General features: G+C 46.5%; 1 protein-coding gene across 2 annotated transcripts; it reads left to right on the top strand.

Annotated features, from left to right (window-relative positions):
* The first annotated feature begins 347 nt into the window (after nt 1–347).
* Nucleotides 348–14,629, top strand: CRYAA (crystallin alpha A). 2 transcript variants are annotated; one of them, XM_075847262.1, is made up of 3 exons: nt 348–420; nt 13,159–13,281; nt 14,296–14,629. In XM_075847262.1, exons 1-3 carry the CDS (start codon nt 403–405, stop codon nt 14,503–14,505), a joined length of 351 nt encoding a protein of 116 aa, XP_075703377.1. In that variant the 5' UTR covers nt 348–402; the 3' UTR covers nt 14,506–14,629. The 2 variants fall into 2 exon arrangements, with proteins under 2 accessions (XP_075703377.1, XP_075703378.1); XM_075847263.1 differs by lacking the exon at nt 348–420 and adding an exon at nt 11,715–12,718.
* Nucleotides 14,630–15,142: the final 513 nt, after the last annotated feature.

Below are 15,142 nucleotides of genomic sequence, written 5' to 3'. Positions count from 1 at the left end.
CTCCCACACTTCATATACAGTCATATTATATACATTGTGTTATCAGGACCCCGTGTATCACCTTTTATATGCGGGGTCCTCCCACACTTCATATACAGTCATATTATATACATTGGGTTATTAGGACCCCTGATCCAGAACATCCTGAATCTATGAGATTTGTTCTGATTCTTTATCCTGTAACTGTAGCTATGGGATCTGATCTGTTTGCTCATCATGTAACTGTATCTATGAGATTATTACGCCGCTGGTAGTGCTGAAGATTGCAAGACCAGACAATCGCTTCTTTAAGATCAAGCACTAGCGCACGTGCACCCTATGGGCACAGTCCAGGGGAGGAGGAGGCAGAGAGCAGTGTGCACCGGCGTCCCTGGGAAGGGAGACATAGGCGGTGATGCAGTCATGCGGTCTTTGCTGCCGGTAAGAGGGGAATGCTTGCGGTCAGCAACCGCAGGCATAACAGTACTCCCCCCCCCCCCTTAGGCCCGTTCCTCTTAGGTCCAGAGGGAACTTCTTAATGAGAGCTGGGGCGTCAATATTTTCTTCAGGCTCCCAAGACCTCTCCTCAGGACCAAAATCCTTCCAATCCACTACATAAAACGTCTTCCCTCCTACATTCTTGTAGTCCAGAATCTCCTTGAACTCAAAGACATCTGAAGAACCGCTGGGAGCAGTTTCACAGTCAGGGCTTATTCAGACGAACGTGATATGATTAAGAGCACAGCCAGTGCTTGAAACGCGTAGGCTTCATTTCGTGCCATTTCAACCACCTTGTTACCCTCCTGGTGTTTTCCGGTACTTTGTTTCATTATCCGTGTGATTATTTTTCCAATAAAGTGGGAACGGAGTTTCCCCCACCTATACTACACATCGCTGGATCATTTCTCTTTTTTGCTACCGTTACCTGCCGTGAGCCGTCGCGGCTGATCCGGGCGATATTGAACACAGGAGTGTGAAGCTGGTGAGCTGGAGGTTTCCTCCCATTCCCTTTTTCCCTGCTATTACCACTGAACGTGATATACGTATGGACCTGTATTAGTCTATGGGGCCGTGCAGACAGTTCCGTGATTTTAACGCAGCGTGAGTCCGCTGCATAAAACTCACGACATGTCCGTTCTTTGTGCGTATTTCGCGCATCACGCACCCATTGAAGTCAATGGGTGCGTGAAAATCACGCGCACCACACGGAAGCGCTTCCGTGGGATGCGCGTGATTCGCGCAACAGAAATAAAAAGGATGAATGAAAACAGAAAAGCACCACGTGCTACAAACATCCAAACGAAGTGTCATAATGATGGTGGCTGCGCGAAAATCACACAGCCACGCACCATATGGTGATGACACAAAACGCACACGCTCGTGTGAATCCGGCCTTAGAGGATTTGCTGTACCGGCTGAGAACTACAGGTCTCAGGAGAGATACATGGAAGGAGTTGGGAATTTTGAGGGTAGGAGGCAGAAGTAATTTGTAGGACACAAGATTGAGCGGTTTTAGAACTTCAAAGGGACATCTAGAAGCAAATTTGTAGGAAGGAACCTTTAAATGGATATTCTTGGAGGACAACCAGACTTTAGTTCCGGGGAAAATCAAGGAAGTGGCCTTCCCTTCCTATCAGCGTATTTCTTCATTTGCGTCACCGCCTGCAAAATCACTGACTTGGTTTGCTGCCAGATCTAGAGAAAGCTTCCGTAGGAAATAAAGGCTGCGGGAACTTCAGAGGCAGCAGACACAGGGAGACACACATGAGGATTTTGGCTACAAACTATGAAAAGTGGAGAAGTAGCAGTAGATTCACTTGTATGATTATTATACGTGAATTTGGCCCGCGGAAGGAGATGCACCCAGTTGTCATGTTGCGCAGATACGAAATGGCAGAGAGAGTTTTCGAGCACTTGATTAACTCGTTCAACTTGGCCATTGGATTGCCGATGGTACGCAGAAGAGAAGTCCAGTTTTACGTCCAAAGGTTTACACAGAGCTCTCCAGAATTTGCATGTGAACTAGACTCCACGATCAGAGACAATGTGGAGAGGCAATCCGTGCAGACGAGAGACATGCTGAATGAAAAGACTCGCCAGGCGAGGAACTGAGGGAAGACCAGACAGGGAATGAAATGTGCCATCTTGGAGAAATGATCTACAACGACCCAGACAGTGGTGCATCCAGCAGAGGGAAGAAGATCTGTAATAAAAATCCATGGCAATATGCTGCCAGGGACTATCAGGAACCGGCAGGGGTTGGAGTAGACCCGCAGGCTTGGAATGAGGAACTCTGTTTTCGGCACACTTGGTACAGCGTCCTGGACATCCTTGGGTAGCCTTTGAATGTCTTTTATCTGCAGAGGAGTAAAAGCTCTTAAGCGTGAGGGGTCAATGATGTGCTGTAGAATCCTCTTCATGGTCGCTTGTCTCAGACGAGTGGGATAGAGCCTCTGCCTTGACATTATTGTCCGCTGGACGAAAATGAAGTTGAAAATTAATCCTGGCAAAGAAAAGCAACCACCTGGCTTGATGTGGATTTAATCGTTGTGCCGACTGTAAGTAGGTAAGGTTCTTTAGGTCTGTGTAAATGACAACTGGTTGTGCCAAACCTTCCCAACAGATGACTCCATCTTTTAGGACCAACTTGATAGCTAGAAGCTCATGATCTCCAATAGAATAGTTCCTCTCTGCTGCCGAGAAGAGTTTAGAGAAAACGCCACAGCTTTTCCCATAGAGTTTCTTTGGAAGAGGAGGAGTGCTCCAGCACCAATGGAAGAGGCGTCAACCTCCAACGAGAACCGACTGGAGAAATCTGGATGGTGTAGAACGGAGGCAGAAGTGAAGGTCCTTTTAAGCTCTGAGAATGCAGATTCAGCTTCAGGGGGCCAATCCTTTGCATTGGCTCCCTTGGTGAGCGCATAGGTGGGAGCGGTAAGCAAATAAAAATTAGGGATAAATTGTCGGTAGAAGTTCGCAAAACCCAGAAACCACTCTATAGCACGAAGACCTTGAGGACGAGGCAAATCTAGAACAGACTTTACTTTTTCCGGATCCATCTGGAGTCCATGATCTGAGACAATATAGCCCACCAAGGGCAAGGAATTTTTTTTCAAAGATGCATTTCTCCAATTTAGCGTAGAGGTTCCTCCCCTTAACCGTGAGAGGACTTGGCTAACATACTTACGGTGTGTGATCAGGTGAGATGTCGTCCAGATAAACCACTATGGAGACATACAGCAGATCCCGGAATATATCGTTCACGAATTCCTGGAACACAGCTGGAACATTACACAAACCAAAGGGCATCATGAGATATTTATAGTGACCGTCTCGGGTGTTTCTACTCGTCAACCTGGCGGATATGGATCAAGTTATAAGCCCCACGGAGATCCAGCTTAGTGAAAATCTTGGCTCCACAAATACGGTCAAAGAGCTCAGAGGTCAGCGGCAAGGGGTACTTGTTTTTGACAGTGATCTTATTCAGACCATGATAGTCTATGCAGGGCCAGAGGGATCCATGTTATTTCCCTACAAAGAAAAATCCGGCCCCAGCTGGGGACAGTGACTTCCTAATAAGCCCCCTCTTGAGGTTCTCCTTGACATATGCCGATGGGCAGAGAGAGAGGATATACCCGTCCAGGTGGAGGTGAATTCCCAGGAAGAAACTCGATTGGACAGTCTTATGGGCGATGCGGAGGCAAGGTCTCAGCCTCCTTCTTGCTCAACATGTCTGTATAGCAGGCATATTGCGGATGTGGACTAGGGAGCGACTGAGACAATTGAGGTCGAGCAGGATGAACCACGTGAAAATAGTTGAGGTGACAACGAGGTCCCCACTGAAGAATTTCTCCAGAATTCCAATCAAGCACTGGAACGTGCTTGCGAAGCCAGGGTAGCCCCAACAGAATTGGATTAATAGCCACGGGTAAAATGTAGAAGGCTATTTGTTTAGAGTGTATGCACCAACTTGTAACTTCAAATGGTTCAGTGATGAACAGAATGGGGTCAGACAACGGATGACCATTCATGAAAGCCACTAGAGGTTTCTTTAGAGGAGTCGTGGGCAAGTGGAGACGGTCTACTAAGGCCTGGTGTATGAAGTTCCCGGCTGCTCCAGAGTCCAGATAGGCTAAGACGGAATGTGAGGCTTCACCAACGAGGATGGTGACTGTGATCGAGAGTTTAGGAGAGGATTTTATAGAAGACATGGGTTCACCTAGGGTAGTCTCTTCTATCCACCCTAGGTGCTGGAGTTTTCCGGCTTCTGAGGACACTAACACTCTTTCTCCCACAGTACATACACGTACATACAAGTTAGCGCATCTGTGCTGCCGCTTCTGTTCCGATATTCTGACCTGGTCAACCTGAATAGGCTCTTCAGAAGCAGTAGTGCAAGGAGGCAGCAGTGGTCCTTGAAACTTAGGCGCCAGTCTAGAGAACTTTTTCTCTTGGAGGGCTTCTTGGGAGCGTTCCCGGATCCCTAGGTCTGTGGTTAGCCAGCAGAATCAGGGCATCCAGAGAAGAGGGGAGATCACGAACTGCCAGCTCATCTTTGATCCTACTGACTAATCCTTGCCAGAAGGTCGCCACCAGAGCCTCATCATTCCAGGCAAGCTCTGCTGCTAAAGTACGAAATTGGATGGCATATATTCCCACTGTTGAACCTGCCTGATGTAGAGAGAGAATTGAAGCAACGGCTAAGGACGTACGGCCTGGTTCCTCAAAGACGGTATGAAAGGTGTCCAGGAAGAGCTGCAGATTAGTGGACTCCGGTCCTTCACGTTCCCAGAGGGCATGCGCCCACGCCAAGTCCTTGCCAGACAACAGGGAGATGATGGCTATTTTTGTCTGGTCTGACAGAAACAAATGGGAATGCAATTTCAAGTGGATCTTACATTGATTGAGGAAACCCAGACAGGTTTTGGAATCCCCATCATAGCTGGGTGGAAGTGGCAATTGAATTCCGGCTCCGGTGTTGGCTGGAACTACGGCTGGCTGAGGAGTAGATGGTGCTACAGTTTGTGGGGCTGCCTGAGTAGGAACAGGAACGATGTACATGGGTGGTGCCCGTCGGTGATTATAATTCGTACTTAAATACACTACTACTTTTGTAGCGGCTGTGGAAGGCATTGTAGTGTTGTCCTATTCAAGTGAATACCTTGCATAGCCGCTAGGAATGTAATGATGTGCGTAATTAATTTGTTGCACAGCAATGGGCATGGGTTGCCACCTACTTAAACCAATCTCTTTTTGGGGTGGTGGGAAAACCAGAGATATTGACGACATTTTGATTCTTTGGACAAGGATCAACAATTATTTGAAGATCTTGTATCTATTTTGAATCGTAATGACAAAGGTATGAAGTTCAGATTTGAAATACATTTCCTTGATCTTAAAAGTCTCAGTGGATCCTGATGACCGTGCCCAAAGAGGCATCTATTGTAGACCAACGTCAAGCCATAATTTCCTGTACTGGAAAAGCTGCCACCCGTCCTTACTTATAAGCGGTATGCCCACCGGGCAGGACGTCAGAGCTCGCAGAAACTGCTTGATGAAAGATCGATTTAAATTACAAAGTGACAATCTGTATGAGACATTACAGGCATGTGAGTATCCTAAAAAGACCGTACAGCGGGTCTATGCCGGGACTGTGGGGGGGGGGGGGGGGGCAGAAAAGACCTTATGACGGTGATGCAGCAGAAGTAAACTTCATACTATGTAAATACTGGCCGATTCTAGAAGCAAATCCAGATGTAAAGGCGGCATTAACTGATCACCTACCGTCCAGGGAAGAATCAGGGAGACTTTTTAGTTCATAGTTATTTTAATAAGGAAACAATTAATCAACAAAATTGGCTAGAATCCGCAGTCAAAGGATCACTTCCCTGTGGAACCTCTAAACCTACGACAGAAATATTCAATACTCCTACAGATGGGAAGAGATACACCGTCCGACAATTTATAAGTTGTGGTATCACGAGTGTCGTGTATGCAGTAAAGTGCACCTGCCCTAAAACAACCATTCAACAGCTACGAAGGCCGATATCCAACCACATTAGTCCATCAATGCAGGAGATGATACACGGCGAGCCGGACACATACGCCTTAGACATGGTGGGGATATCAATACTCCCAAATTTTGGGACCGAGAAATGGTAATTCAGACAAACACTGTTTACAGGCAGAAGCACGTTGGATTTATAGGTTAAACTCACCGAGTCCAAATGGAATATATGAAGGTTTTTCGTTTCCAGCCTTATTTCTTGTACACTGTATTTTCTATGAATCTGCCGTGTCCTTTAAAGATAAAGTGTCCTATTATCATCACTGGAAACGGACTGTGAGCTGTTTAAGCCTCTTCTCCATTGTTTTGGGGCAAGTGGAGCCAATATAAGTCTCTTTACAATATGTAACACGATATTGGAGGAAATAATAAGGAAGTCCTAGTTTTTGTGAAGGAGCCCCAGCTGACCACCTCAGTGAAGCCGTTCCACATTTAATATTTTACCATATTCCGTTAAATCACCTTATTATTCTAATGAAAATATCAGAGATAAAGAGGAATGGGAATCATTTCCCCCTTTAACAAAAGCAGTGCCAAAAGTTAAAATGACTTGAAGGCTTTTAACCACATGGCGACAATAGGATGACTGTCACCGCGTCCATAACGATTTGAACTATAAAATACGTTATTTAAGCCGCACGGTGAACACCGTAAAAAATAGATATAAAGCAATAAAAGAATTGCTGTATTTTGTTTGTCCCGCGTCCTAAAAAAACAGTATAAAAACAGTGATCAAAAAGTCAAGGAGACCCCAAAATGATACCAATGAAAACATCAACTCATCCCATAAAAATCAAGCCCTCACACGACTCCATTGATGGAAAAACAAAGAGTTATGGCTCCCAGAATATAGCAGCACAATATTTTTTTTCAAAAAGTGCTTTTTATTGTGAAAAGTAGTAAAACCAAGAAAAAGATATAAATTTGTTATCACCATAATGGTACTAACCCGGAGAATAAAGTTAACACGTCAATCATACCACACGGTGAATGCCGTAAAAACGAAAACTAAAAACTACTGCGGAATTGTGGGGTTTTTTTTCCACCCCATGAAACAAAACGTATAAAAGTTATACAATACATTATATGTACCCCACAATGGTCCCATTAAAAAGAAACTCATCCCTTTAATACACTGGAAGCAATTGGTGAATAAATATATCCCTATGTATCAAAAATGATATCTAAACAGACGATGTCCAGTCAAATTTGGTAAAATTTGGTCACGGTGGTTAAAAACCCTAGAGACTTTGGCTTAGCCACGATTTACATGAGTGGCGGAGGTCCTTGGGGGTGGGATGTTTGGGGCACTAGGATGAATGTGTGTGTATGTATGGTTTGACTGAGTTGGGGCATTGAGGGCTGTACATTTTGTAACTCCTATATATGCAATGTATCTACTCTGAAGTGACTCTGTATTCACTGTAGTGCTGCCTCTCTCACTGTCTTTTAGTTTGTCTAAGGGCCTGTTCACATCACCGTTCACTTTCCGTTCTGGGGTTCTGTCGGAGGTTTCCGTCGGGTGAACCCCGCAGCAGAAAGTGAAATTGAAACCACCGCTTCCGTTTCAGTCACCATTGATAGCAATGGTGACGGAAACATCGCTAATGGTTTCCGTTCGTCACCATTCCGTCTGGTTTCCAGTTTTCCGACGGAAGGCAGGGATAAAAAACAAAAAATATAACCGTGTCATGAAGGCCAAAATTGGTGGCGGCACCAAGGGGTTAAATGAATATGAACAATACCCTTAGACAAGCTTATAAATGAGTATTCTTCATGTTCCGGCTTTCATACGGTCTATATCTGCTGTGCGATCTTTTCATCCACTGAATCTGCCACGAGGAAAGTCTCCTGACACCGGTGAGTAACTGCACGCTGGTATTTAATTACGCATTTTTTAGGATTCCTTTTTCTCATATACGGTACTTCCCTTCTAAGAGTGATAAGTGGATCTAGCCCTATTGAAATCCATGACTCGCCCCGTGCGTCACCCCTCCGGACGATGGCGCTGCCTACATTTAAAATATTAATTCCATTCCTCACTGTGTTTTTACATTTATAGGAGCAGAAGATTTTCTCCAAAATAAATACTAACACAGACAGACAGAGTCATAAAACGAGCGCCGATTGCCGATATTACCAAGTTGTTAACGTTCCCAAGAACTGCGTTTATATTTTACAATCATCGGGGGTTTTGTAACTGTGATCATTCTTGCGATCGCTGGTCTTTCCTCCTCTTATGCTGTTTCCATGATAAACGACAGGTAGATTCCTGTTCACACAAGTAAATGTACTGCCGACACACGATAACCTAAGTTCTCATAACAGAGACAATCAACCACAAAAGTGCGGATTATCGCTGATCGATCCCTTGCTGCACGTGATCACACTGGACAATGACTGAGAACGCTCCTTCCATCTAATGATTGCTCAGACGATTATCGTCCCATGTGAAAGGTCCTTAAGTCTCTAAGCATGTGCCCGTGATTCTAGCACTGCCTCTTTGTGTCAGTGCATGCGCCCGTGATTCTAGCACCGCCTCTTTGTGTCAGTGCATGCGCCCGTGATTCTAGCACCGCCTCTTTGTGTCAGTGCATGCGCCCGTGATTCTAGCACCGCCTCTTTGTGTCAGTGCATGCGCCCGTGATTCTAGCACCGCCTCTTTGTGTCAGTGCATGCGCCCGTGATTCTAGCACCGCCTCTTTGTGTCAGTGCATGCGCCCGTGATTCTAGCACCGCCTCTTTGTGTCAGTGCATGCGCCCTCTGAAAGCTGCATCTAGTGGTGGTGGAATGGAGGAGTGCAGGAGCATGCGTTGTAACCCCTGAATGACAGCACTAAAGCGGTTTACTATCGTTAGACTTACGTCGTGCCTACGCGGACTACGTCTGGGACCATGCACTCCAAAAGCGTATGCTAATCTGCCTCTCCGCGAGCGTTCCTTACAGGCTCTGACTAGCTGAGCACACAAGATTTCTGATTGGCTACCAGACATCACGTGTCACCAAGTTCTACTAAATTAATATTTTGATTGGCCCATTTTATATGTTGAACTAGTCCACACAGGGATTTGATTGATTTAGGAGCGTTGATTGCTCAGTACTGTATCTGCTCTTTCACGGCTCATGTTATGAGAGGTTTTACAAGTTGTCGACCAACAGCATTTCTCACCGTAACCCCTGAAGATGCCTTTTTAGTGGTAAAACATGTCGGGGGGGGGGGGGGGCGCGAGCTCGGTTTCTTCGTTTTTAAACAGATGGTTACCTTTCTAAGGCCATCCATGTACTTATAATGATAGCGTTCACATAATCAACACAGCCAAAGAAGTGACATACAGCGAGTCATTGACACTATTGATAGTAAACCTCTACCCTGGTTGTTTTCCAGCATCTCCCCGGCCGTGGTCTTTCACTGAGGTTCAGAGTACAAAACTTGCTGCATTTGCTGTGCATGCGGGAGGCTATCAGATCTGTCTCCATCTTGCACCTTCTGGCCTGCAACTGTTGGAAGTCCTCCGGATAGAGAGCCCACTCCCCTGGCTTACAACTGTGGCGGCCCAATGCATCTGCCAACGTGCTGAGTTGCCTACTAATTTGCATTGCCATCAGGGCTTTAAGTTATTTTCTGCCCTTAAGAGTATTCTTACTTTCTCGCTTAATAAATCGAAGGACCTGTCCCTCCCTTTGCGATTGAGATAGGCACAACTGCAGCATTGTCTGATTGCTCTCCATTGAAGAAGAACCTTGAATGCTATCAGAGCTCTGCCTACTGCTCTCCACTCGATTCAAGGTCAAAGCTCTTTCCTATAGGCTCCATCTTCCTTGTGCTGCTCTATCCGCGGTACGGGTTCCCCCACCCTTCAGGGAAGCAGCTGTGTTTGAAGTAATCTACTCGCAAGTAAGAAGAGATTTCCCCTGAGACGGAGTGTAGTGCTGAGTCCACTAGTCCAGGGATTCCCTGGCCTGCCGGGATATAATCAATTGTTTTTTTACTCTTCGATCCCATTGGGAGAGCAGTTTGAACTGTAAGGGTATGTTCACACACACTATTTACGGACGTAATTCGGGCGTTTTAGCGGCTCAATAGCGTCGGCAAACATCTGCCCATTCATTAGAATGGGTCTTACGATGTTCTGTGCAGACGGTCATTTTTTTTACGCCCCGCTGTGAAAAGGCGGGGCGTAAAAAAGACGCCCGCGTCAAAGAAGTGCCTGTCACTTCTTCAGACGTAAATGGAGCCGTTTTCCATGGACTCCATAGAAAAACAGCTCCATTTACCGTCCGTAATGGACGCAGCAAAAAGCGCCTCAACATGCCATTACGGCTGAAATTACGTTGCTGTTTTCTCCTGAAAACAGCCCCGTAATTTCAGCCGTTACGGACGCTGCCGTGTGAACATACCCTAAGAGCCTCATGTGGAGACAGGCCACAGAACAGCCTAGATCGCTGATAACATTCTCCCCAATAAGACTCATTTCTTGGCGAAAGGATATTAGCTGTGGTCGCAACAAAAGACTGGCTTGAGTTTGTAAAGCCACAGCTCTATCCCGTGTCAGCCGTATGTTCATTGCTTGTGAATCCAAAAGGAAAATTATAGATTTGAAGGGGCATAGGGATGACTTGCTGAAATTGATGATCCAGCCCAGTAAATTGTAGGTGAGCTATTGTCCGGATCAGTTGTTTCAACAGAAGAATGAGGCAACTGGCTTTTAACAGCCAGATGTCCAAGTAGGGTACCAGGAAAACCCCTTCTTAGTGTAGCCGTTAGTGCAGCCATGATCTTGGTGAATGTCCTGGGAGTGGATGTGATTCCAAAAAGCAGGGCTCAAAATTGAAGACGACAAAGCCTTTCATCCAAAAAGATAGTTAGTCTTAGAAATATGAAATTGTGAGATGGGAATATCTCAACATGGACATAGGCGTCTTCCAAGTCTATAGACGCCACAAAGCCGTCTTCAGGAACGATAGGACTGATCTTACGGACTCCATACAAAACTTCTCTTTCACCAGGAATTGGTTTACATACTTCAAGTAAATGATAGGTCTCTTCTAGCTTCCTTTCTTGGGAACTAAGAAGACCTTTACGTACACTCCTACTCGCTCCTGTTCTGATGGAACCATTTCTTAGACGTCTTTTGATGAAAATTGCTCTCTCTACCAGATCAAATTAGATGCAGTGATTTTAGAAGATCTTCCCTTGGGACACCCTCATTAATGTCTTCTTCTTCCAACCACTCAGAGCATTCGAAACTGCCCCTGCAGAGATAGACACCTTCAAGTTGTCTGAAACGGCCACATATGACCTTCTCTGTGCACAGTCAGTTCTTCAATCCATTGCATCTTGGAGGCTGGAACAATTTCTAGGGACGATCGTTCCTTTGGATGTTTTGCTATAGCAACATCTAGCTCCAGAGGTGGGGCCCAGCGGTCAGAATCCTTTTCATCTCTTGGAAACATCATCTTAAATCTCTTGTTTAATACTGGTGCCTTATCTGGACTTTGCACTCCATTGTGATCGACTCATTTGTTGTAGTCTGAGCCAGAAAGGTCCCAGGCTTCCTGGCTATTTCCACTGGATCGCCCTCAGTCTCCGTTTAGTCTGTACACCTTACAGCCCTGATCAATTTGGACGTTTTCCCACAGGAAAAACATACACTGGTTGCTCCTCACTGTCTCTTGAAGATGTGTAGACCTCATCCAGGATTCTTAAGTCCTCATTTCTTAACTCCATTTCTTCTTCTCCGTGATCCAAACACGGACATTTACATGATGACGTCTTGGCCTTTCAATTCTTCATTTCTTTCCAGGATTCCTGAACAAAAGTTTTAATCTAGAACAAGACTTTCCCTGAAACTGACTCGATAGGGGAGAGTGAGAGGACATTTTTTTTATATGCTAACCTGATGGTTTTATCCTGTCCTATCCGCACGGGGTGGGGACTATCCCTTTGGTGCTGCTGCAAGTATGGGAAATGAATTACATGGGATCAGGTTTTCCCATCTCGGACATTTATGGCATATCTACAGGATCTGTAGCTCCAGAGTTCCAGAAACAGCTTTGCTCGCAGTGCTTCCATAACTCCCGTTCATTTCTATGGCCTCGTAACTCAGTGTCCTGACAGTGGGGCAAGGTGGGACAGGGGGCCCCGTTCTGGAGATACTGTAGGTGAGCGTCCCAGAGGTGGGACCTGCATCTATTGGACATTTATGGCATATCCTGTGGATTTGACATAAATGCCTGAGATGGGAATATCCCTTTAAGGGATTTTGCTGGCACAGGAGAAGCTGTTAGGGCAGACAGTGTGCTCCGGGTCAGACAGAGAAATTTGCTGACTGTTGGATGTGGATGAAGTAATGTCTCTCTGGAGGGCTCTGTTTAATCCCTCCCCATGTGAAAGCGTAATCCCCCTCTCTTTTACCGAATATATAAGGGCAATAGCTGGACATTGTGGAACATAGGTCTGTGTCTGGCTTCGCGTCTCAACCATGGACATCACTATTCAGCACCCCTTGTTGAAGCGTGCTCTGGGGCCCTTCTATCCCAACCGACTCTTTGACCAGATCTTTGGCGAAGGGCTGTTCGATTATGACCTGCACCCCTTCTTCTCCTCCACCATCAGCCCTTACTACAGACAGAGCCTCTTCAGGGGATATATGGATTCTGGCATCTCTGAGGTGAGGTCTAGGTGACCGGTAACAGAATAATCCAATATGTGGTCACTACAATGGACACATCGTTCCACCTTACTAGTAAAACCGTAATGTAAGGCAACTTGTGGTCTCCAACCTGTGGCTCTCTGGCTGCTACAAAACTACAACTCCCAGCATGCCTTGACACTCTGCCCCACCTCCCCAACTAAATAGTCTTCGATTGCCCAGTGGGTTTTCTTTTACTTCCTGCAGAAACAGGACCTGATGGACATCTGTCCTTTTTATATAATATAAGTCTGATTATTAACAAGAGGTCTCTGGAGAATTGACCCTTTTCATGTTCCTTTCATCTGTAATGTAATGTGTCAGTGATGTTACAGGCTTTGGCCTCTGGTATGACCGTGTGTAGTCTGGTATTGTGACCTCTGTTATTTCTGTGTCCTGACCGGTGTCTCTCATTACAGGTGCGCTCAGATCGCGAGCGTTTTGTCATTAACTTGGACGTGAAGCATTTTTCTCCTGAGGATCTGACTGTGAAAATTATGGATGACTCTGTGGAGATTCATGGAAAACATAGTGAAAGACAGGTGAGTGGCTCATGTCTTCTCACTGCAGGGCCTCGGACGAGTGGGTGACAGGTAGCTGATGTTTTCTCAGGGCCTCGGATGGGTGGTTAACAGATAACTGATGCCTTCTTAGGGCAGAGCCTCAGATGGGAGGTTGGATGGGTGACAGGTAGCTGATGTCTCTTCAGAGCCTAAGATGGGTGGGTGACCATTAGCGGTTGTCTCCTCAGAGCCTAAGATGGGTGGGTGACAGGTAGCTGATGTCTCTTCAGAGCCTAAGATGGGTGGGTGACCGGTAGTGGTTGTGTCCTCAGAGCCGAAGATGAGTGGGTGACCGGTAGTGGTTGTCTCCACAGGGCCTAAGATGGGTGGGTGACTGGTAGCAGTTGTCTCCTCAGAGCCTAAGATGGGTGGGTGACCGGTAGCGGTTGTCTCCTCAGAGCCTACAATGGGTGGGTAACCGGTAGCGGTTGTCTCCTCAGAGCCTAAGATGGGTGGGTGACCGGTAGCGGTTGTCTCCTCAGAGCCCAAGATGGGTGGGTGACCATTAGCGGTTGTCTCCTCAGAGCCCAAGATGGGTGGGTGACATGTAGCGGTTGTCTCCTCAGACCCTAAGGTGAGTGGGTGACCAGTAGCAGTTGTCTCCTCAGAGTCTAAGATGGGTGGGTAACCGGTAGCGATGGTCTCCTCAGAGCCTACGATGGGTGGGTGACCGGTAGCGATGGTCTCCTCAGAGCCTACGATGGGTGACCGATAGCGGTTGTCTCCTCACGGCAGAGCTTCTCACACTGCAGATTTCCTCCAGATGATTTTGCCAGTGTTTTCCAAACCACAACCAGGAAAGAAACCTAAACAGAAGAAATATATAGGAGGAAGGCGTTATAGGTTTGCTCTCTTGGCCTAAAAAATGCATGCACAATCTGCACTGTGTGAACAAGGCCTTGTACTGTGCAATGACAACAATGGGGATGTCTTCAGAGTGACAGGACAGGAGGTGGAGGTTATGTGCATAATGGATCTGTTCTCTCTGTTCAGGACGATCACGGCTACATTTCCCGGGAGTTTCGTCGCCGTTATCGCCTCCCAGCAAGCTTGGAACAGTCCTCAGTCAGCTGCTCCCTCTCTGCCGATGGCATCTTGACCTTCTCTGGTCCCAAACATCTTTCCAACCTGGATTCAAGCCACAGCGAGAGACCCATCCCTGTATCCCGTGAGGAGAAACCCACCTCAGCTCCCTCCTCCTAAACCACCCATCTTCCAGTCTATATCACTGCTCCTTTCCTTACACCCCACCCTATTGTCTACCCCGAGCCTCTGCTTTCTGTGTAGACTGCGGGGTCCAACAAGCAATAAAGATATCCTGATATCACCTGCTGTGTCTGTGATTAGTCGTGTGACGAGGGCAGGAGACCGGTGGCTTCTTCTCATTCAGATGGGGAGAAGGACGGAAGGTTAGCATGACCTCTGGGCAAGTTCCCTTCTCTCATTTTCTGCCAATGAAGACAGAAAGTATAGGGTCAATCTAAACAGGGGCCCCACTTCCCACAAATCCATAGTAGCCGCATCATCATCTATACAGGAAGGGTTCTTTACAGTAAGGCTGGGTTCACACTACCTATTTTCAGATGTAATGGAGGCGTTTTACGCCTCGAATTACGCCTGAAAAGACGGCTCCAATACGTCGGCAAACATCTGCCCATAACTTTCAATGGGTTTGCCGATGTACTGTTATTTTACGCGTCGCTGTCAAAAGACGACGCGTAAAATTACAGCCTCGTCAAAAGTAGTTCATGTCACTTCTTGGGACGTTTTTGGAGCCGTTTTCTCATAGACTATTGAAAACAGCTCCAAAAATGGCCGAAAAAAAGCAGCGAAAAACGCG

This window comes from Rhinoderma darwinii (genome assembly GCF_050947455.1).
Source record: "Rhinoderma darwinii isolate aRhiDar2 chromosome 2 unlocalized genomic scaffold, aRhiDar2.hap1 SUPER_2_unloc_37, whole genome shotgun sequence".
Taxonomy (NCBI): Eukaryota; Metazoa; Chordata; class Amphibia; order Anura; family Rhinodermatidae; genus Rhinoderma; species Rhinoderma darwinii.
This window is presented reverse-complemented; position numbering and strand designations above follow the sequence as displayed.

What these genes read in the sequence shown, in the direction of transcription:
- CRYAA (XM_075847263.1), top strand. Translation starts at nt 12,530, where the DNA reads ATGGACATCACTATTCAGCACCCCTTGTTGAAGCGTGCTCTGGGGCCC. An exon ending in TGGATTCTGGCATCTCTGAG is followed by an intron (nt 12,719 to 13,158) that starts GTGAGGTCTAGG and finishes CTCTCATTACAG; the next exon opens with GTGCGCTCAGATCGCGAGCG. An exon ending in GAAAACATAGTGAAAGACAG is followed by an intron (nt 13,282 to 14,295) that starts GTGAGTGGCTCA and finishes CTCTCTGTTCAG; the next exon opens with GACGATCACGGCTACATTTC.